At 37.9% G+C, this 23,708-nt stretch overlaps 1 protein-coding gene across 3 annotated transcripts in view; it reads right to left on the bottom strand.

Annotated features, from left to right (window-relative positions):
* The window catches only part of PolQ (DNA polymerase theta), a 270,991-nt gene that overhangs the window by 105,315 nt on the left and 141,968 nt on the right, over positions 1 to 23,708 (bottom strand). For all 3 annotated transcript variants that reach the window (XM_070096805.1, XM_070096803.1, XM_070096804.1), the window contains 4 exons: positions 9,980 to 10,142; positions 5,015 to 5,258; positions 2,903 to 3,023; positions 1 to 2,036 (listed from right to left, as the gene is read on the bottom strand). The exon at positions 1 to 2,036 is cut by the window's left edge and continues 1,121 nt beyond it. In XM_070096805.1, coding sequence (XP_069952906.1) covers positions 1 to 2,036; positions 2,903 to 3,023; positions 5,015 to 5,258; positions 9,980 to 10,142 — 2,564 coding nt within the window. The remainder of the gene's footprint in view (positions 2,037 to 2,902; positions 3,024 to 5,014; positions 5,259 to 9,979; positions 10,143 to 23,708) is intronic.

Genomic DNA, 23,708 nt, shown 5'->3' with positions numbered 1-23,708 from the left:
TCACATAATCTCTCATTCTCAGCCTCAGCTGGCACTTTCAAAATATTATAATTTATTAATTTATCTGAAATAAAACCCTGAGAGAATATATTGCTATGTGGGGATCTCTTTTTATTGTTTTCTGTTAAAACTTTAGGATATTCTGTCAATTTTCTTTTTAAATTTGCTGTGTGATCAGGAATTAATGTGTAATTCAGATGTTGCTGATCAAAATTACCACTATGAACACCAAATCTTTTAATATGTTCCTGTCTGTCCTCTTCACTGCTTTTTTGTACTTCAAATGTGCCCATAGTTTGTGCCTCATAATTTCTTTTAGATTCTTTGCTTTGAACATCTTGAAAAGACACATTCTCAGATCCTGAACAAAAATCACATGAATCCATTGTCTTTAAAAGACCATCTTTCAGTGATTTAGAAAGATCAAAACTTTGTATATTGTGGTTTACTTTTGCTGTAAGATACAAATTATTTTTTGAAAAATCACTGGGCTTTGGTATGTCATTTTTAAGATGCATTTCAGTGGCATTTACAAATATAGGAGATGAATGTGTAGACTGTTTAACAGTTAGATCTCTATCACTGCTTTCATCAAATAAATCACTGTTTTCTTTCCTTTTGATGCTCTCATGCACCTTACTAACTTCTTCCTCACAAGATATACTGATGTTTTGCAAATCCTCAACATTCCAATTAGGTTCAGATTCTTGTGTCATGTCTCCTGCCATCATACCTTGTAGTACTGCTGAAGTCATAAGGGTACCAGAGTTAGTAATGCAAGTTTTAGCAGAAAGAGTATTACTCCTCTTGCATCCTTTACCTATGGGAGTGCTTGTGTTCATACCCTTACTGCAATCCTCATCTATACCACTGATGTTATCATATGCTCTTGTGTCCTTCATTTCTGGAATAATCTCTTCACAAGGCTGATAAGAAGTATTCCTAAGCTCTGGATTGTTGATCCCGCTGAATTCATTGTTAAATTTACCTGCAGCATTGGTCGATTTCAGGGTACCAAAATTGCTTTTCACATTTTTATGTCTTTTGGGTGAAAATATATTGTCTGATTTATCTTCCTGTGATTCAGGAATAACAAAAGATTTGGTACCTTTGCTTAAATTAACCATTTCCATATTTTTTTTTTTGGTTTTATGTCTTCCAAATAATAAGCCAGCAATAGAGGAGTTATTTTCAGAATTATTGCTGTTATTATTTCCTGAACATAAGTTGGGTAGTTTATTGCCAGAAATAATTTCTGTGTGTTCTATTATATTTACATTCTGTATGATTTCCATATTTTGTGCATTGTTATTTTTACCAGCATCTTTATCTACAATATTTGTTTCATTTTTGATCATATCTTGAGTGTTTTTCCTATCTTTCTTTTCTGTATAGTAATCTATATCATGGCTCTTGTTATTACTATCCTCATTTCTTGGCTGGTTCCCGTTAGCTAAATCACTGTCAATATTTACATTTTCTATATCTTTCCTATCATTTTCAGAAGTTCTTATAATTATTTCAGTTGCCAGTCCAATCACATTATGTTTGTTCCCTTTATTTTCTGGAACTTCCATATGAGAGTGAGAATGTTCAATACTTGCAGTATACTTTACATTATTATCTTCTTGTTCTTCAGGTAGCTGCACTGGCACAGAGGTTTCTGAATTTATCTGGTCTTGCATACAGTTTTCAAGTAACATTTTTTCTGAGTCATTAGTGATTCTGGGTGACTTCGACTTCCTCCTCAGAATCAGTGCTAATGGTGATAATCGTTTACCTGCTTTTACTGTACCTACAGGTGCTATAACTCCCTTGGTTCCACTTTTTACATCTACTGAAGAGACACTATCTCCTACTCTTGTTGCTGAAGACTGCAGTATGAAATTCGGAGAGGATGAGTTCCTTCGCTTCCCAATGATGACTCTACGATTTGCTGAATATGAAGCACAAGAAAGTGTGGGTGACTCTTTTGCTGGTGTAGTGACTCCTTTAGATTTGTGTGTCCAGTCTATTGAAGCTATACCAAGCTCTTTCTGAAATTGATAATACAAATGTTTTATATCGTTTTGCCATTAATGTAACCTTAAATATTACTGGAGCTGCCATTCTTAAGATTTAATATACCAGATACACAGTACAAACATTGGAAATAAAACAATATCATAATATTATAGATCATACAGAATCAATGCCAATTTGTCATTATTATTAATCAGTACTCTAAAACATAATTCACAGTATCTTTAAACACTAAAACTGCATCCCAAAAACGACAAATCTCTCTAGGTTTTTGACAATATAAAAATAATCTTCACCTAACAACTCAACTATCCCAAGCTCTAATACACTTTGTAATTACCCATTTTTATATCTATTTGTCTATTTATTTTTTTTTGGTGTGGGAGGGGGCAGTGAGCTCCAGCTCTTAGTCCCACTTCTTAACTTTCAACCAAATGGCACAACTGTCTCTCTTATATCTATGTCTATTCCTAAATCCTGTCTGCGACACGTTAGATCTACTGTTCAACTCTCAAATAAAACAAAATTTAAAAACATCTAGTCCACCTTTTCTGTCAACCTGTCCTCTAATTAGGGCAGCCAGATTCACATGAATTGCCACGCATGATTTTCTGGATTCATAAACATTCAAAAAAAAAAAAATTATATTTTTCTTGGTCAGCATAAGTTAGGTTTGGATAGGTTAATGTATAATAACTTTTATTTCTGTATAATTACCTGACAATAGAACATTCTTTGCTACATATTGTAGCAAAGAGTGTATACTTATATACTACTGAAATTCTATTCATGCAATTCAAACACATGATACCAAATGTGAACGACAAGTTGATTCTGCATATTCATCTCTCTCCCTGGACCACTTAAGCAAGTACCTCACCTGTACTAACTGGCGAGCTTCAGTGACAATGAGAGCAGCAACCTGAGCCTCAGTTAGGGGACGACTAGATGATAACCAGATGGTGCCCTCTGGACGACTCCCGTTATCTCTCATCTTGTTGCTGCTCACAAAACCATATACATATATGATGGATTATTATTGTTATTATTATTACTACATTCATGAGGAAATGCTAAACATGAAAAGATCATTCAGTGCTTGAGAACATAAGGGAGGGAAGGAGGGCATAATCAGGATTATTCTATGGAAAGGGTAGCTGCAATTCCTTGAATCAAGAGTCCTTTACCACCATCAAGGTGCATCCCCTTGTAGGGAAGTAATGTTTAATGATCACTGATTCTGAAGTTTCAGGTTTACAAAAGCACAACCAAATACATTGGTAATATCTTACAGTACAATAGAACATGCCAATGATTTGAACTTTGATAAAAAAAAAATTTCCTTATGGCTATCTGATACATAATACAAATACAGTGGACCCCCGCATAACGATTACCTCCGAATGCGACCAATTATGTAAGTGTATTTATGTAAGTGCGTTTGTACGTGTATGTTTGGGGGTCTGAAATGGACTAATCTACTTCACAATATTCCTTATGGGAATAAATTCGGTCAGTACTGGCACCTGAACATACTTATGGAGTGAAAAAATATTGTTAACCAGGGGTCCACTGTACAAATACAAGTTTATTTTAAAATGGTACATTGTTTATACAGAAATGGTTGACACTAGAGAACCCATGGTTATGTAAAGCATTTTGGGCAAGTTTAAGTTAGCCTAACTTAACACTACAATGGCATATCACTGAACATGATTAATAGTCTTCTAATATTTTGTAAGCACATCTAAATGAGTTGAGAGCTGGTGAAGTGACTTGCAAAATACTAGCTAGTCAGTGTAGTCACAGATGTACCTGAACTATATGACTGGTTGTATTTGCTAGTTATCTGCAGGATAATCAACTGTGTATATATTATTATTATTATTATAATCAAGGGGGAAGCGCTAAACCCGGAGGATTATACAGCGCCTGGGGGGGGGGATGTGGAAGGCATTCAGGCTTAATTCGGGGAACTGGAGCACAGATCCAATTCCCTAAATCAAGAGCCCCTCACCAACATCAAGGAACCTTCCTTGAGGGGAACTGTGTATATAAATATTTGCCAATGAATGTGAATGTGCAGTGATGAATTACTCAGCTGAATGAGCAAAATTTTACTATTATTGATTTCTGATCAAGAACAATCCTTCTACATCTCTGACAACAGACACACATGTGCTGATACAGAAATTAACAGAGATAAAAATCTTTAAATGTGAAGCATGTTAGCAAATGAATTTATTGGAGAAAAAGAAGCAATTGCAGAAAGGAAATTTGTTGAGACATTTCACCTATGGAATAGGTTTCTTCAATCTCTACTTGTTGGCTTTTTGCCATTTATCTTCAAGTAAATTTACTGTACAATATCAAGCCATTTTTACACCATGACTAATAGAGGTTCATGAAAAAGGCAGACAGCAGAAGATTTTTCTATGCTAATGCTATCTACAGTACTGTTCTACACTTGACTGTAGGGACAGAATGCAAGCAAAATCTGCAAAAAAAAAAAATTTAGCCAAGTAATTCACCATCACTACCCATAGATTGGAGATAAATCTTTAGACAAGTCTTCCCTCTGTCATGGATCATTATCAAATCTGACTGAATAAGAAGTTAAGTTGAATCAGGAGAAGAGTTACACAATTGAAATTTTTTTCTTGTTTGTATTACTATTTGTCTATTTTACAGTTTAGTTTTCTGCTTGCATACACTTGCTGAGGCAATGAATATACTCCTCACACAGTCTTGTTACTCTGTGCATAAAAGAAGCAATGGCATCACTTGAGTGATGGCCAAATCATTCATTATATGAAACTTTAAGAGTAATTTTAATTCGCTTCTTTAAAACTCTTAACACTTAAAGCTGTTAAAATAATTACATTCTATACAAGCTATACACTTAAGACAAGAGATGTTCTAAAAGAAAAAAAAAGTTATACAGATATATAATGTAAAGATGGCTATAAAGATGAAACTGAACAAGCATTACCTGTGAAATGGTGAAGCGGAATGTAATATATTCTCTACATCAAGAGGATTAGCATGAGCCACCAGAGTGACAGTCTCCAGTCCTGCATTATACAACTCTCGAGCACGCTGGCCATTAACATGTGACAACCGGACTAAGTCACACAATTCTCGCTGAATTCCAAAGTGCAGACGATCTTGAAACTGAGTAACAAGTAACTCAAGATTATGCCATCCAAGGCGATTGCAAAACACAGTAACCATTCCTGGAGGCAAAAAAGTTACTGTCATTAAATTTATGTTAGTCAGCTAACATAAATATATTTTTTATTTTTTATTTTTTTAACAAGTCGGCCGTCTCTCACTGAAGCAGGGTAACCCAAAAAGAAAGAAAATCCCCAAAAAGAAAATACTTTCATCATCATTAACCCTTTGACTGTCGTGGCCGTATATATACGTTTACGAGGTACTGTCTTTGACGTATATATACTCATAAATTCTAGCGGCTTCAAATCAGGCAGGAGAAAGCTGGTAGGCCCACATGTGAGAGAATGGGTCTGTGTGGTCAGTGTGCACCATATAAAAAAAATCCTGGAGCACACAGTGCATAATGAGGAAAAAAAAAACTCCGACTTTGTGGTCTATTTTCGTATAGTATTTGTGGTTGTATTCTCGTTTTCTTGGTCTCAATTGATAGAATGGAAACTATATTATACAAACAGAGGTGATTTTGATTAATTTTACTATAAAAAGAAGTAAATAAATGATGTCATTGTCCAATAAATGTCCAAATAGCCATTCTAATACGCAGTCATGAATGGGTTGATGTAATTTTTACAATTATTACAGCATTGCAGTAGTCTGCATAACAGTAAATCTTCTATTTTTTGTTTGAATAAAATTTCAAAATAAAAGGCAAGAGTAATATCACAGGGGCCTGGAGACATGACTGATGAACAAAGAAAATGTTATTTTAGAGCCACGAATGTCTGCATTGTTCATTCTGGTCCTTATTTTGAAATTGTCATATTTTTTAATTTTCGTGAAATTGGCCAAATTGCAAATTTCTGACCATGTTATTGGGTAGTTGAAATCGGTAAATGGGCAGTTTCTTGTACTCAGTCAATGGAAAAAAATGGAGTTCTGAAGAAATAGCTATGAGTTTGGTTGACTGGAATAATGGAATTAGCCGAAAATAGGGCTCAAAGTAAGCGAAATCGCCGATTTGTAAATATCGCCGAAGTCGCTAACTTCGCGAGAGCGTAATTCCGTCAGTTTTCCATCAAATTTCGTTTTTTTTGGTGTCTTTACAATCGGGAAAAGATTCTCTATCATTTCATAAGAATTTTTTTTTTTTTTTTTTTTAAATTTTGCGACACCAGGAGACACCTCAGGATTGGGGGTTGCAACAGTCAAAGGGTTAAATACTTTCAACTCACTCACCCATAATCACTGTTTTTGCAGAGGTGCTCAGAATACAACAGTTTAGAAGCATATACGTATAAAGATACACAACATATCCCTCCAAACTGCCAATATCCCAAACCTCTCCTTTAAAGTGCAGGCATTGTACTTCCCATTTCCAGGACTCAAGTCCAGCTATACAAAAATAACCGATTTCCCTGAATTCTTTCACTAAATATAACCCTGCTCACACGCCAACAGCTCGTCAGGTTCCAAATACCATTCGTCTCCATTCACTCCTATCAAACATGCTCATGCACACTTGCTGGAAGTCCAAGCCCCTTGCCCACAAAACCTCCTTTACCCTATCCCTCCAACATTTTCGAGGATGACCCCTGCCCTGCCTTCCTTCCCCTACAGATTTATACGCTTTCCATATCATTCTACTTTGATCCATTCTCTCTAAATGACCAAACCACCTCAACAATCCCTCTTCAGCCCTCTGACTAATACTTTTATTAACTCCATACCTTCTCCTAATTTCCTCCTGCATCCACCCTCCTATAACCACAAACTTCTGCCCCACATTCTATTACTACATTTTTAAAACTATTCCAACCCTCTTCAGCCCCCCCCCCCACTACTCATACTTGCACTAGCCCACCTTTCTGCCAATAGTTGCTTATATCTCACCCGAACTTCCTCCTCCTTTAGTTTATACACTTTCACCTCTCTCTTACTTGTTGTTCCCATTTTCCTCTTGTCCCATCTACCTCTTACTCTAACTGTAGCTACAACTAAATAATGATCCGATATATCAGTTGCCCCTCTATAAACATGTACACCCTGGAGCTTACCCATCAACCTTTTATCCACCAATACATAATCTAACAAACTACTTTCATTATGTGCTACATCATACCTTGTATATTTATTTATCCTCTTTTTCATAAAATATGTATTACTTATTACCAAACCTCTTTCTACACATAGCTCAATTAAAGGCTCCCCATTTTCATTTACCCCTGGCACCCCAAATTTACCTACTACTCCCTCCACAACATTTTTACCCACTTTAGCACTGAAATCCCCAACCACAAGTACTCTCACACTTCGTTCAAAACTCCCCATACATTCATTCAACATTTCCCAAAATCTCTCTCTCCTCTACACTTCTCTCTTCTCCAGGTGCATATATGCTTACTATAACCCACTTTTCACATCCAACCTTTATTTTAATCCACATAATCCTTGAATAAATACATTTATACATTTCAATTTTATATGATTAAAATATGTAAATTTACATTATGCAATATACTTACCCCTCACTTAACACAGGTTCTTATAATGTAACAAAGATTTTGTTCACTAAGAAATTAAATAAGCTTGGTACTTGTTTTTTGTTAAGTTTAAAGCCTGCTGACTGCACATGTCATTATTGCTACAATCAACCAAGCAAATGACACAAGCATACTTCTAGTTCTTCCACCATGAGGCCTAGTCACAGACCAGACCGTGGGGGCATTGACCCCCAAAACCCTCTTCAGGTATACACAGATATGGTATAGTAAAAATAGATGAGTTATGTGACTGAGAATATTGCAGTGCATAACATTAGCAGAGATTCCCCATCATATTACAATAGTAAACATTTCACAATCACGATGAAAATGTATGTACACATTTGTTGTTTTTACTCACGATTTTTATTTACAATACATTCTTTTATCGCAGCAAGCTCCAAATATTCTTCAAATGTTTTTATAGCACCACACAGAATTTTATCATGGTATTTATACTAACAACAAAACCGAAAATTTTCATGAAATTGAGAATAAGAAGACTGACTGAGCATTTGAATATCATAAATCAGGTATACACACAATAAAAAATGAAAAGAAAAATTTCAGTGGTCATGTTCACTAGTTGTCACTAAAACCTGAACTTTGAACAATTGTACCCCTCAAATCACATGCTTTGTAATCCATATGATAAAATTTATAACACATTAACCAAAGGCCATTTTGCAGACAGCTCAGATTATTTATCTTGGTACCAATTGTTTTTTCACTTCGTACATAACCCTTAAAAAAAAAATAACTGTAATGTGCTTGTTCTTTCTAATGAATGTTAGCATTATGATTACAGCAGTATTTAACCCTTTGACTGTCGCAACCCTCAATCCTGAGGTGTCTCCTGGTGTCGCAAAATTTAAAAAAAAAAAAAAATATTTTTTCTTATGAAATGATAGAGAATCTTTTTCCGATTGTAATGACACCAAAAAAAACGAAATTTGATGGAAAACTGACGGAATTATGCTCTCGCAAAATTAGCGACCTCGGCGCTGTTTACAAATCGGCGATTTCGCCTACTTTGAGCCCTATTTTCGGCTAATTCCATTGTTCCAGTCGCCCAAACTCATAGCTTTTTCTTTAGAACTGCGTTTTTGCTATCGATTGAGTATAAAAAAATGCCCATTTACCGATTACAACTACCTAATAATGTGGTCAGAAATTTGCAATTTGGCCAATTTCACGAAAACTAAAAAATATGACAATTTCAAAATAAGGTCCAGAATGAACAATGCAGACATTCCTGGCTCTAAAACAACATTTCCTTTGTTCATCAGTCATGTCTCCAGGCCCCTCTGATATTACTCTTGCTTTCTATTTTGAATTTTTATTCAAACAAAAAATAGAAGACTTACTATTATGCAGACTACTGCAATACTGAAATAATTGTATAAATAACATCAACCCATTCATGACTGCATATTAGAATGGCTAGTTGGACATTTATTGGACAATGGCATCATTTGTTTACTTTTGAACATTGGCAAAAATCAAACATTTCCCTTACTTTGAGCTCCATTTCTAGGTTCTTTTTATAGTAAAATCAATCAAAATCACCTCTATTTCTATAATATGTTTTCCATTCTATCAAATGAGCCCAAGAAAACAAGAATACAACCATAAATACTATACGAAAATAGACCACAAAGTCGGCATTTTAATTAAAAAAAACGGTCGGAGTTTTTTTTTTCTCATTATGTACTGCGTGCTCCAGGATTTTTTTTATATGGTGCACACTGACCACACAGACCCATTCTCTCACATGTGGGCCTACCAGCTTTCTCCTGCTTGATTTGAAGCCGCTAGAATTTATGATTATATATACGTCAAACACGGTACCTCGTAAGACGTATATATACGGCCGCGACAGTCAAAGGGTTAAAGACATAGGGCCAAGAATATTTAAATATTTGGAGATACAAAATTTCCCATTATCCGAAGTTTCAAAATTTACGTCACTGAGATGAACTCAACTCTTACAAATGCCAGGGTTTGACTGTATAGGTACTGTACGGACATAAGTGAGGTTTGGGGGACCTGACAGGGCCTGAAACCCAACCCATTCAATACACTGGCTGTCTCAAATAAGTACGGAACATTTTCAACAATACACCAGAAAGATCTCACCTATGTGATAAACATACCAGCAAGTGTTTTTCATGGAACAAACCAGTATGAAACATTTTAAACAATACACCAGAAAGATCTTGCCTACATGATAAACCTACCAGCAAATGTGGCAGCCGTTTGCTGGAGAGACTGAAGTATTCCTCGTGTGGCACCATACTTCCTGGCCACAGTGTTCAGTGGTACCTCGTGGACTAAATCATGAAGAGCAAGAGCTGTATAAAATCTCTGATGTACAGCTAAATTCTTAACATGCTGTCGCACCTATTGGAGAAGACATAAAATGACTGCAACACTGAATGTAAGAATGAAATCTAAAAACTGTTAAGGATTGCAACAATATATAGAAAGAGAAAATGATGAAATTTTTGAGAATAAGAAAATGTCTAAATATGAGGCTAAAATCAAAGTAATGATCATAGGTAATGGGAATAAATTAAATATTAAGTAACTGGTAGTAGTACAGCTTCAACACATGAAGAAGAGTGATACAAATCCAGCATTTGGTTCACATAACCAAAGAGAAAGCATGTATGGCAGGGAATATATGTACAAGTACTGCCTTATTGTATCAATTTGTTGCTCAATTTTATGTACAACTAGCAAGTATAAAACAGGTATAGCAAATAGTAGAATAAAAGTCACAATATCATGACTGCAACACTTCACAATTATTCTACAATTTGGAGAAGAAAATTTAGATTATGTTTCGTTAATCCTGGACCATTATCAAGTCTAGAATGAGTCAAAAGTCACCTAAAATTTGCTCTCCAAATTTACAATGGGCTAGTAACCCCTTCTCCTGTAATAATTACTAAAAAGAATAAGAAGAAAACTGTCAAAGTGGGATGTCTGAATGTGCATGGATGTTGTGTGAATGATAAGAAAGAGATGATTGTGGATGTTATGAATGAGAAGAAGCTGGATGTCCTGGTTTTAAGTGAAACAAAGCTGAAGGGGGTAGGATACTTTAAGTGGACAGAAGTAAATGGGATTAGGTCAGGGGTTTCAAATAGAGTTAGAGCTAAAGAAGGAGTAGCAATAATGTTGAAGGATAAGTTATGGCAGGAAAAGAGGGAGTATAAATGTTTTAATTCAAGGATTATGTGGAGTAAAATAAAGGTTGGATGTGAAAAGTGGGTTATAGTAAGTGTATATGCACCTGGACAAGAGAGAAGTGTAGAGGAGAGAGAGAGATTTTTGGAAATGTTGAATGAATGCTTGGGGAGTTTTGAACCAAGTGTGAGAGTACTTGTGGTTGGGGATTTCAATGCTAAAGTGGGTAAAAATGCTGTGGTGGGAGCAGTAGGTAAATCTGGGGTGCCAAGGGTAAATGTAAATGGGGGGCCTTTAATTGAGCTATGTGTAGAAAGAGGTTTGGTAATAAGTAATACATCTTTTATTAAGAAGAGGATAAACAAATATACAAGGTATGATGTAGCACGTAATGAAAATAGTTTGTTAGATTATGTATTGGTGGATAAAAGGTTTAAGGGATAGGCTCCAGGACATACATGTTTACAGAGGGGCAGCTGATACATCGGATCATTATTTAGTTGTAGCTACAGTAAGAGTAAAAGATAGATGGGACAAGAGGAAAAGGGCAACAACAAGTAAGAGGGAGGTGAAAGTGTATAAACTAAGAGAGGAGGAAGTTTGGGTGAGATATAAGCAACTATTGGCAGAAAGGTGGGCTAGTGCAAGTATGAGTAATGAGGAAGTTGAAGAGGGTTGGAATAGTTTTAAAAATGCAGTACAGTGGACCCCCGCGTAACGATCACCTCCCAATGCGACCAATTATGTAAGTGTATTTATGAAAGTGCGTTTGTACGTGTATGTTTGGGGGTCTGAAATGGACTAATCTACTTCACAATATTCCTTATGGGAACAAATTCAGTCAGTACTGGCACATGAACATACTTCTGGAATGAAAAAATATCGTTAACCGGGGGTCCACTGTATTAGAATGTGGGCAGACATTTGTGGTTATAGGAGGGTGGGTGCAGGAGGAAGGAGGAGTGATTGGTGGAAAGATGAAGTAAAGGGTGTGATAAAACAGAAAAAGGTAGCTTACGAGATATTTTTACAAAGCAGAAGTGTTATAAGAGTAGAGAACAGTGGACCCCCGGATAACGATATTTTTTCATTCCAGAAGTATGTTCAGGTGCCAGTACTGACCGAATTTGTTCCCATAAGGAATATTGTGAAGTAGATTAGTCCATTTCAGACCCCCAAACATACACGTACAAACGCACTTACATAAATACACTTACATAACTGGTCGCATTGGGAGGTGATCGTTAAGCGGGGGTCCACTGTATATGGAGAGTAAAAGAAAGGTGGTGAGAGAGTGCAAAAGGAGAGCAGATGATAGAGTGGGAGAGGCACTGTCAAGAAATTTTAATGAAAATTAGAAAAATTTTTGGAGTGAGTTAAACAAGTTAACCCCTTGACTGTCAAAACCCCAAATCCTGAGGTGTCTCCTGGTGTTGAAAAATTTTCGAAAAAAAAAAAAAAAAATTCTTAAGAAATGATAGAGAATCTTTTCCCGATGGTAATGACACCAAAAGAGCAAAATTTGATGGAAAACTTACAAAGTTATACTCTCACAAAGTTAAGAGACCTCAGCGATATTCACGAATCAGCAATTTCGCCCACTTTGAGCCCTATTTTCGGCTAATTCCATTGTTCCAGTCGACAAAACTCATAGCTACTTCTTTAGAACTCCATTTGTTCTATCGATTGAGTTCAAGAAACTGCGCATTTACTGATTTCAACTACCCAATAATGTGGTCAGAAATTTGCAATTTGGCCAATTTCAAGCAAATTAAAAAATATGCCAATTTCAAAATAGGGTCCAGAATGAACAATGCAGACATTTCTGGCTCTAAAATAACATTTTCTTTGTTCATCAGTCACGTCTCCAGGCCCTTCTGATATTACTCTTGCTTTCTATTTTGAATTGTTATTCAAACAAAAAATAGAAGATTTACTGTTATGCAGACTACTGCAATATTTTAATAATTGTATAAATAATGTCAACCCATTCGTGAATGGATATCAGAATGGCTAGTTGAACATTTATTGAACAATGACATCATTTGTTTACTTTGGAACTTTGGCAAAAATCAAACATATTCCCTACTTTGAGCTCCATTTCAAGGTTCTTTTCATAGTAAAACCAATCAAAATCACATCTATTTCTATAACATGTTTTCCATTCTATCAAGTGAGACCAAGAAAACGAGAATACAACCATAAATACTATATGAAAATACACCACAAAGTCGGCGTTTTAATCCAAAAAAATGGTCGGAGTTTTTTTTTTCTCATTATGCACTGCGTGCTGCAGGATTTTTATTATATGGTGCACACTGGCCACACAGACCCATTCTCTAACATGTGGGCCTACCAGCTCTCTCCTGCTTGATTTGAAGCCACTAGAACTTTTGAGTATATATACGTCAAACACGGTGGCTCGAAAGACGTATATATACGATCGAAACAGTCAAAGGGAACGAATGGATTTGTCAGCTAAAAACAGAGTAGGGGAGTTAGTAGACGGGGAGATGGAGGTATTGGGTAGATGGCGAGAATATTTTGAGGAACTTTTAAATGTCGACGAAGAAAGGGAGGCAGTAATTTCATGCATTGGCCAGGGAAGTGCATCATTTTTTAGGAGTGAAGAAGACCAGGATGTAAGTGTGGGGGAGGTGTGTGAGGCATTATGTAGAATGAAAAGGGGTAAAGCAGCTGGAACTGACGGGATCATGACAGAAATGTTAAAAGCAGGGGAAGGTGGGGATATAGTGTTGGAGTGGTTGGTATTTTTGTTTAATAAATGTATGATAGAGGGGAAGGTACCTAGGGATTGTCAGAGAGCATGTATAGTTCCTTTATATAATGGGAAAGGGGACAAAAAAGATTGTAAAAATTATAGAGGAATTAGTTTACTGAGTATACCAGGAAAAGTGTACAGCATGGTTATTATTGAAAGAATTAGAGGTAAGACAGAATGTAGGAATGCTGATTAGCAATGAGGTTTTAGAGTGGGTAGGGGATTTGTAGATCAGGTGTTTACATTGAAGCATATACATGTATGTGAACAGTATTTAGATAAAAGTAGGGAAGTTTTTGTTGCTTTATGGATTTAGAAAAGGCATATGATAGAGTGGATAGGGGAGCAATGTGGCAGATGTTGCAAGTATATGGCATAGGTAGTAAGTTACTAAATGCTATAAAGAGTTTTTATGTGTATAGTGAGGCTCAGGTTAGGATGTGTAGAAGAGAATTAAGACTACTCCCCAGTAAAAGTAGGTCTTAGAGAGAGATGTGTAATGTCACCATGGTTGTTTAATATATTTATAGATAGGGTTGTAAAAGGAGTAAATGCTAGGGTGTTCAGGAGAGAGGTGGGAATAAATTATGTGGAATCAAATACAAAGTGGGAATTGACAGTTACTTTTTGCTGATGATACTGTGCTTATGGGAGATTCTAAAGAAAAATTGCAATGGTTAGTGGACGAGTTTGGGAATGTGTGTAAAGGTAAAAAGTTGAAAGTGAACATAGAAAAGAGTAAGGTGATGAGGGTATCAAATGATTTAGATAAAGAAAAACTGGATATCTTATTGGAGAGGAGGAATATGGAAGAAGTGAATGTTTTCATATATTTGGGAGTTGACGTGTCAGCGGATGGATTTATGAAGGATGAGGTTAATCATAGAATTGATGAAGGAAAAAAAGGTGAGTGGTGCATTGAGGTATATGTGGAGACAAAGAATGTTATCTATGGAGGTAAAGAAAGGAATGTATGAAAGTATAGTGGTACCAACACTCTTATACGGGTGTGAAGCTTGGGTTGTAAATGCAGCAGCGAGGTGATGGTTGGAGCCAGTGGAGATGTCCTATCTAAGGGCAATGTTTTTTATTATTATCACACTGGCCAATTCCCACCAAGGCAGGGTGGCCCGAAAAAGAAAAACTTTCACCATCATTCACTCCATCACTGTCTTGCCAGAAGGGTGCTTTACACTACAGTTTTTAAACTGCAACATTAACACCCCTCCTTCAGAGTGCAGGCGCTGTACTTCCCATCTCCAGGACTCAAGTCCGGCCTGCCGGTTTCCCTGAATCCCTTCATAAATGTTACTTTGCTCACACTCCAACAGCACGTCAAGTATTAAAAAACATTTGTCTCCATCCACTCCTATCAAACACGCTCACGCATGCCTGCTGGAAGTCCAAGCCCCTCGCACACAAAACCTCCTTTACCCCCTCCCTCCAACCTTTCCTAGGCCGACCCCTACCCCGCCTTCCTTCCACTACAGACTGATACACTCTTGAAGTCATTCTGTTTCGCTCCATTCTCTCTACATGTCCAAACCACCTCAACAACCCTTCCTCAGCCCTGTGGACAACAGTTTTGGTAATCCCGCACCTCCTCCTAACTTCCAAACTACGAATTCTCTGCATTATATTCACACCACACATTGCCCTCAGACACGACATCTCCACTGCCTCCAGCCTTCTCCTCGCTGCAACATTCATCACCCACGCTTCACACCCATATAAGAGCGTTGGTAAAACTATACAAAGGAGGAGGATGACAAAGATGATCCCATGTATCAGAAACCTTCCCTATGAGGATAGACTAAGGGCCCTGAAACTGCACTCTCTAGAAAGACGTAGAATTAGGGGGGATATGATTGAGGTGTATAAGTGGAAGACAGGAATAAATAAAGGGGATGTAAATAGTGTGCTGAAAATATCTAGCCTAGACAGGACTCGCAGCAATGGTTTTAAGTTGGAAAAATTCAGATTCAGGAAGGATATAGGAAAGTACTGGTTTGGTAATAGAGTTGTGGATGAGTGGAACAAACTCCCAAGTACCGTTATAGAGGCCAGAACGTTGTGTAGCTTTAAAAATAGGTTGGATAAATACATGAGTAGATGTGGGTGGGTGTGAGTTAGACCTGATAGCTTGTGCTAACAGGTCGGTTGCCGTGTTCCTCCCTTAAGTCAATGTGACCTGACCTGACTAGGTTGGGTGCATTGGCTTAAGCCGGTAGGAGACTTGGACCTGCCTCGCATGGGCCAGTAGGCCTTCTGCAGTGTTCCTTCGTTCTTATGTTCTTATGTTCTTATACATTCCCCTCTTTGCCTCCAAGGACAAAGTTCTTTGTCTCCACAGACTCCTAAGTGCACCACTCACTCTTTTTCCCTCATCAATTCTATGATTCACCTCATCTTTCATAGACCCATCCGCTGACACGTCCACTCCCAAATATCTGAATACGTTCACCTCCTCCATACTCTCTCCCTCCAATCTGATATTCAATCTTTCATCACCTAATCTTTTTGTTATCCTCATAACCTTACTCTTTCCTGTATTCACCTTTAATTTTCTTCTTTTGCACACCCTACCAAATTCATCCACCAATCTCTGCAGCTTCTTTTCAGAATCTCCCAAGAGCACAGTGTCATCAGCAAAGAGCAGCTGTGACAACTCCCACTTTGTGTGTGATTCTTTATCTTTTAACTCCACGCCTCTTTCCAAGACCCTCGCATTTACTTCTCTTACAACCCCATCTATAAATATATTAAACAACCACGGTGACATCACACATCCTTGTCTAAGGCCTACTTTTACTGGGAAAAAAATTCCCTCTTTCCTACATACTCTAACTTGAGCCTCACTATCCTCGTAAAAACTCTTCACTGCTTTCAGTAACCTACCTCCTACACCATACACTTGCAACATCTGCCACACTGCCCCCCTATCCACCCTGTCATACGCCTTTTCCAAATCCATAAATGCCACAAAGACCTCTTTAGCCTTATCTAAATACTGTTCACTTATATGTTTCACTGTAAACACCTGGTCCACACACCCCCTACCTTTCCTAAAGCCTCCTTGTTCATCTGCTATCCTATTCTCCATCTTACTCTTAATTCTTTCAATTATAACTCTACCATACACTTTACCAGGTATACTCAACAGACTTATCCCCCTATAATTTTTGCACTCTCTTTTATCCCCTTTGCCTTTATACAAAGGAACTATGCATGCTCTCTGCCAATCCCTAGGTACCTTACCCTCTTCCATACATTTATTAAATAATTGCACCAACCACTCCAAACCTATATCCCCACCTGCTTTTAACATTTCTATCTTCATCCCATCAATCCCGGCTGCCTTACCCCCTTTCATTTTACCTACTGCCTCACAAACTTCCCCCACACTCACAACTGGCTCTTCCTCACTCCTACAAGATGTTATTCCTCCTTGCCCAATACACGAAATCACAGCTTCCCTATCTTCATCAACATTTAACAATTCCTCAAAATATTCCCTCCATCTTCCCAATACCTCTAACTCTCCATTTAATAACTCTCCTCTCCTATTTTTAACTGACAAATCCATTTGTTCTCTAGGCTTTCTTAACTTGTTAATCTCACTCCAAAACTTTTTCTTATTTTCAACAAAATTTGTTGATAACATCTCACCCACTCTCTCATTTGCTCTCTTTTTACATTGCTTCACCACTCTCTTAACCTCTCTCTTTTTCTCCATATACTCTTCCCTCCTTGCATCACTTCTACTTTGTAAAAACTTCTCATATGCTAACTTTTTCTCCCTTACTACTCTCTTTACATCATCATTCCACCAATCGCTCCTCTTCCCTCCTGCACCCACTTTCCTGTAACCACAAACTTCTGCTGAACACTCTAACACTACATTTTTAAACCTACCCCATACCTCTTCGACCCCATTGCCTATGCTCTCATTAGCCCATCTATCCTCCAATAGCTGTTTATATCTTACCCTAACTGCCTCCTCTTTTAGTTTATAAACCTTCACCTCTCTCTTCCCTGATGCTTCTATTCTCCTTGTATCCCATCTACCTTTTACTCTCAGTGTAGCTACAACTAGAAAGTGATCTGATATATCTGTGGCCCCTCTATAAACATGTATGGTGTAAATATTATGCAGAAAATTTGGAGTGTGGAAATTAGGAGAAGGTGTGGAGTTAATAAAAGTATTAATCAGAGGGCTGAAGAGGGGTTGTTGAGGTGGTTGGGTCATTTAGAGAGAATGGATCCAAGTAGAATGGCATGGAAAGCTTATAAATATATAGGGAAAGGAAGGCGGGGTAGGGATCGTCCTCGAAAGGGTTGGAAAGAGAGGGTAAAGGAGGTTTTGTGGGCGAGAGCCTTGGACTTCAAGCATGCATGCTTAAGCAAGTTAGATAAGAGTGAATGAAGACGAATGGTATTTGGGACATGACGAGCTGTTGGAGTGTGCGCAGGGCAATATTTAGTGAAGGGATTTAGGGAAACCGGTAATTTTATATAGCCAGTCTTGAGTTCTGGAAATGGGAAGCACAATGCCTGCACTTTAAAGGAGGGGTTTGGGATATTGGCAGTTTGGAAGGATATGTTGTGTATCTTTATATGTATATGCTTCCAAATTGTTGTATTCTGAACACCTCTGCAAAAACAGTGATTATGTTGAGTGAGGTGAAAGTGTTGAATAATGATGAATGTATTTTCTTCTTGGGGATTTTCTTTCTTTTTGGGTCATCCTGCCTCAGTGGGAGATGGCCGACTTGTTGAAAAAAAAAAAATACACATATACATACATATATACATACATACATTTCTTTCTTTCTTTCAACACACTGGCCGTATCCCACCGAGGCGGTGTGGCCCAAAAGGAAAAACAAAAGTTTCTCCTTTTAAATTTAGTAATATATACAGGAGAACAGGTTGCTAGCCCCTTGCTCCCGGCATTTTAGTCTCCTCTTACAACACACATGGCTTACAGAGGAAGAATTCTGTTGCCCTTCCCCATGGAGATAAGAGGAAATAAACAAGAATAAGAACTAGAAAGAAAATAGAATAAAACCCATAGGGGTGTGTATATATGTGCTTGTACATGTATGTGTAGTGTGACCTAAGTGTAAGTAGAAGTAGCAAGACATACCTGAAATCTTGCATGTTCATGAGACAGAAAAAAGGACACCAGCAATCCTACCATCATGTAAAACAATTACAGGCTTTCGTTTTACACTCACTTGGCAGGACGATAGTACCTCCCTGGGCGGTTGCTGTCTACCAACCTACTATCTATGACATACATATACAGTGGACCCTCAACCAGCGATGGCATCGATTAATGATAAATCTGACTAGCGATACATTTTAACGCAAAAATTTTGCCTTGACTAGCGCTTAAAAACCCGACCAGCGCTATTTGTTCCGTACGAGACGCGTCCACTTTGGCCTGAGCGCGCCTAACTTGTCCCGTGGGTGCCAGTGTTTACAAGCCAGCAGCCAGCCACCGCGGTCGCTTCCAAACATACAACTGGAACATTTCATATTATCACAGCCTTTGTTGTGATTGCACCTGCAAAATAAGTCACCATCTGCCCCAAGAAAGCTTCTAGTGCCAACTCTACAGCAAAAAGGGTGAGAATTACTATGGAGATGAAGAAAAAGATCAGTGCTAAGTATGAAAGTGGAGTGCGTGTCTCTGAGCTGGTCAGGTTGTATAATAAACCCCAATCAACCATCGCTACTATTGTGGGCAAGAAAACGGCAATCAAGGAAGCTGTTCTTGCCAAAGGTGCAACTATGTTTTCGAAACTGAGATCGCAAGCGGTAGAAGATGTTGAGAGACTCTTATTGGTGTGGATAAACGAGAAACAGATAGCAGGAGATAGCATCTCTCAAGCGATCATATGTGAAAAGGCTGGGAAGTTGCATTACGATTTAATTAAAAAAATGCCAGCAACTAGTGATGTGAGTGAATTTAAGGCCAACAAAGGTTGGTTTGAGAGATTTAAGAAGCGTAGTGGCATTCATAGTGTGATAAGGCATGGTGAGGCTGCCAGTTCGGACCACAAAGCGGCTGAAAAATATGTGCAGGAATTCAAGGAGTACATAGACAGTGAAGGACTGAAACCTGAACAAGTGTTTAATTGTGATGAAACAGGCCTGTTTTGGAAGAAAATGCCAAGCAGGACGTACATTACTCAGGAGGAAAAGGCACTCCCAGGACATAAGCCTATGAAAGACAGGCTTACTCTGTTGATGTGTGCCAATGCTAGCGGTGATTGCAAAGTGAAGCCTTTATTGGTGTATCACTCTGAAACTCCCAGTGTGTTCAGGAAAAACAATGTCGTCAAGGCTAATTTGTGTGCTGTGGAGGGCAAACAGTAAGGCATGGGTCACTAGGGACTTTTTCTATGACTGGTTACACCATGCATTTGCCCCCAATGTGAAAAATTACCTAATTGAAAAGAAATTAGACCTTAAGTGCCTTCTGGTATTAGACAATGCTCCTGGTCATCCTTCAGACTTGGCAGAGCGACTTTCTAGGGACATGAGCTTCATTGAGGTGACGTTTTTGCCTCCTAATACCACTCCTCTCCTGCAGCCCATGGACCAGCAGGTCATTTCCAACTTCAAGAAACTGTACACAAAAGCTATGTTTGAAAGGAGCTTTGTAGTGACCTCAGAAACTCAACTGACTCTAAGAGAGTTTTGGAAAGATCATTTTATCATCCTCAATTGTGTAAGCATTATAGGTAAGGCTTGGGAGGAAGTGACTAAGAGGACCTTGAACTCTGCTTGGAAAAAACTGTGGCCAGAATGTGTAGACAAAAGGGATTTTGAAGGGTTTGAGGCTAACCCTGAGAATCCTATGCCAGTTGAGGAATCCATTGTGGCATTGGGGAAAGTCCTTGGGGTTGGAGGTTAGTGGGGAGGATGTGGAAGAGCTGGTGGAGGAAGACAATGAAGAACTAACCACTGATGAGCTGCTAGATCATCTTCATCAGCAAGAGGGCATACCTGAGGAAACTGCTTCGGAGGAGGGGATAGAGAAATTGAAGAAGTTGCCGACTTCTAAGATTAAGGAAATGTGTGCAAAGTGGCTTGAAGTGCAAACCTTTTTTGATGAAAATCACCCTGACACAGCTACTGCAAGCCGTGCTGGTGACTATTACACTGACAATGTTATGAACCACTTTAGGAAAGTCATAAAGGAACGAGAGGTACAGGCCTCTATGGACAGATATGTTGTGCGACAGAAGTCCAGTGACTCTGAAGCTGGTCCTAGTGGCATTAAAAGAACAAGGGAAGTAACCCCAGAAAAAGACTTGCTACCTCAAGTGCTAATGGAAGGGGATTCCCCTTCTAAACACTAAGAAGATCAACGGTCTCCCCTCCTCCCATCCCATCAAGCATCACCAGATCTTCAATAAAGGTAAGTGTCATGTAACCGTGCATGTCTTCTTCAGTTTGTGTGTATTAAAATTAATATTTCATGTGGTAAATTTTTTTTTTTCAATACTTTGGGGTGTCTTGCACGGATTAATTTGATTTCCATTATTTTTTATGGGGAAAATTAACTTGACTAACGATTATTTTGATTAACGATGAGCTCTCAGGAATGGATTAATATCGCTGGTTGAGGGTCCACTGTATACATACATACATACATGTTGTGCAAGAAAGGTATAAAATACCGACAATATGAAAGTTAAGACACATGTGCAACATCGATGCTGTGAACACTAACTCCAAGGCTGAGGGACTGATTACCTCATCTTTTGTATATAGTTCTACTGTCTTCCAGTTATGTCCTAGAATCTGTATTGATAAAGCCATTGGATGGCAAAACGTCTACAATGAAGATATCCAGATGTTGCACATGTGTCTTAACTTTCATACATACATACATACAGTGGAACCTTGGCTTACGAATTTAATCCGTTCCGTGACCTTGTTCGTATCCTGATTTGTTTGTATGCTGAGACAATTTTCCTTATTTAAATTAACTGAAATGCAATTAATCCGTTCCAGCCTCTCAGAAGGCATGACAAAATAATGCTAATATCAACTCTATGGATTACTTTTTTTTTTTTTTTTTTTTTTTTTTTTCAACAAGTTGGTCGTCTCCCACCGAGGCAGGGTGACCCAAAAAAGAAAGAAAATCCCCAAAAAGAAAATACTTTCATCATCATTCAACACTTTCACCACATTCACACATTATCACTGCTTTTGCAGAGGTGCTCAGAATACAACAGTTTAGAAGCATATACGTATAAAGATACACAACATATCCCTCCAAACTGCCAATATCCCAAACCCCTCCTTTAAAGTGCAGGCATTGTACTTCCCATTTCCAGGACTCAAGTCCGACTATAAGAAAATAACCGGTTTCCCTTATCTATCATAATTCATCTAATATGACATAATAAACAATATTAACACAGAAACATGATGCATACTCTAGAATGAATAAAATAGGCCATAATATGGCAAGTGATGGCGACACCAGAAGCGGCAGAAAGCATCCGACGTTTACTCTCCCGCTCTAGTATCTTCCCAGACCATAACCACACACCTAGCTTGTGTTTATCTATGATTAGTGGTGAGGTTGTCACATGTGTAACCAGAGGTGTGGTTAAGACAGATGTATATATAGGTGAAGACATGATCACTGTGGCCACAGTGGTGGTGGTGGAAGCAGCCACAGTAGTGGTGGTGGTGGTGGTAGTGGCAGTGGCGGCCACAGTGGTGGTGATAATGGTGGCCAGTTACCTCACTCTATGCTGCTGCCTTCTTCATTTCTCTAGCTTTTATCATAGTTTCTAATTGCTTATTGCTGATTGTATGTGAATACTGTTTCATTGGGCGAGGCACTGTGAAAGAAATATGTACAATATAAGACAAAATTACGCATCCCAAGGGTCTGCTGCGGTCACTCATAGCAGCACACCTCTTCTTCCTATTAACCCTTAGATCGCACTGAGATAGCCGTGGTCTAGAAGGAACTACAGTCACACAGAGGGTTACCAATTTGTATTTTGAAGCATTTGGCACAAAAAATGTGAAAAAAAATTACGAGAAATGTCTAAAAATGACAACATATTAACATTATTATTGTTATTATTACTATTATATTGTTATATTATTATTATTATTGTTATAATTATTATTATTCTTAGTATGTACGTATTATAATTACTATTATTAATACATATGTATTATAGTTCTTCTTCTTTCAACGCACCAGCCGTATCCCACTGAGGTGGGGTGGCCCAAAAGGAAAAATGTATAGTAATATATACAGGAGAAGGGGTTACTAGCCCCTTGCTCCCAGCATTTTAGTCGCCTCTTACAACACGCATGGCTTACGTAGGAAGAATTCTGTTCCACTTCCCTATGGAGATAAGAGGAAATAAACAAGAACAAGAAAGAAAATAGAAGAAAACCCAGACAGGTGTGCATATATATGCTTGTACATGTATGTGTAGTGTGACCTAAGTGTAAGTAGAAGTAGCAAGATGTACCTGAAATCTTGCATGTTCATGAGACAGAAAAAAGGACACCAGCAATCCTACCATCATGTAAAACAATTACAGCTTTCTTTTTACACTCACTTGGCAGGACAGTAGTACCTCCTTGGGCATAATAATAATAATAATAATAATAATAATAATAATAATAATAATAATAATAATAATAATAATACACCTACCATCCGACTTACGACCTGCTCGACATACGACCATTCGACTTACGACCGTGTTTTCTATGCCAAATTTCTGGGAAATAAACAACTGTTTGTGTTGTACAAAATGTTTATCCTAAACCTTACAGTATAAAATACAGTACTAAGAGCATAAAAAGTAAAGTAAAACATTTTTTTATTATATTATCACACTGGCCGATTCCCACCAAGGCAGGGTGGCCCGAAAAAGAAAAACTTTCACCATCATTCACTCCATCACTGTCTTGCCAGAAGGGTGCTTTAC

This window comes from Cherax quadricarinatus, chromosome 55 (assembly GCF_038502225.1).
Source record: "Cherax quadricarinatus isolate ZL_2023a chromosome 55, ASM3850222v1, whole genome shotgun sequence".
Taxonomy (NCBI): Eukaryota; Metazoa; Arthropoda; class Malacostraca; order Decapoda; family Parastacidae; genus Cherax; species Cherax quadricarinatus.
The sequence above is the reverse complement of the archived record's forward strand: the minus strand, read 5'-3'. Positions and strand labels throughout refer to the sequence as shown.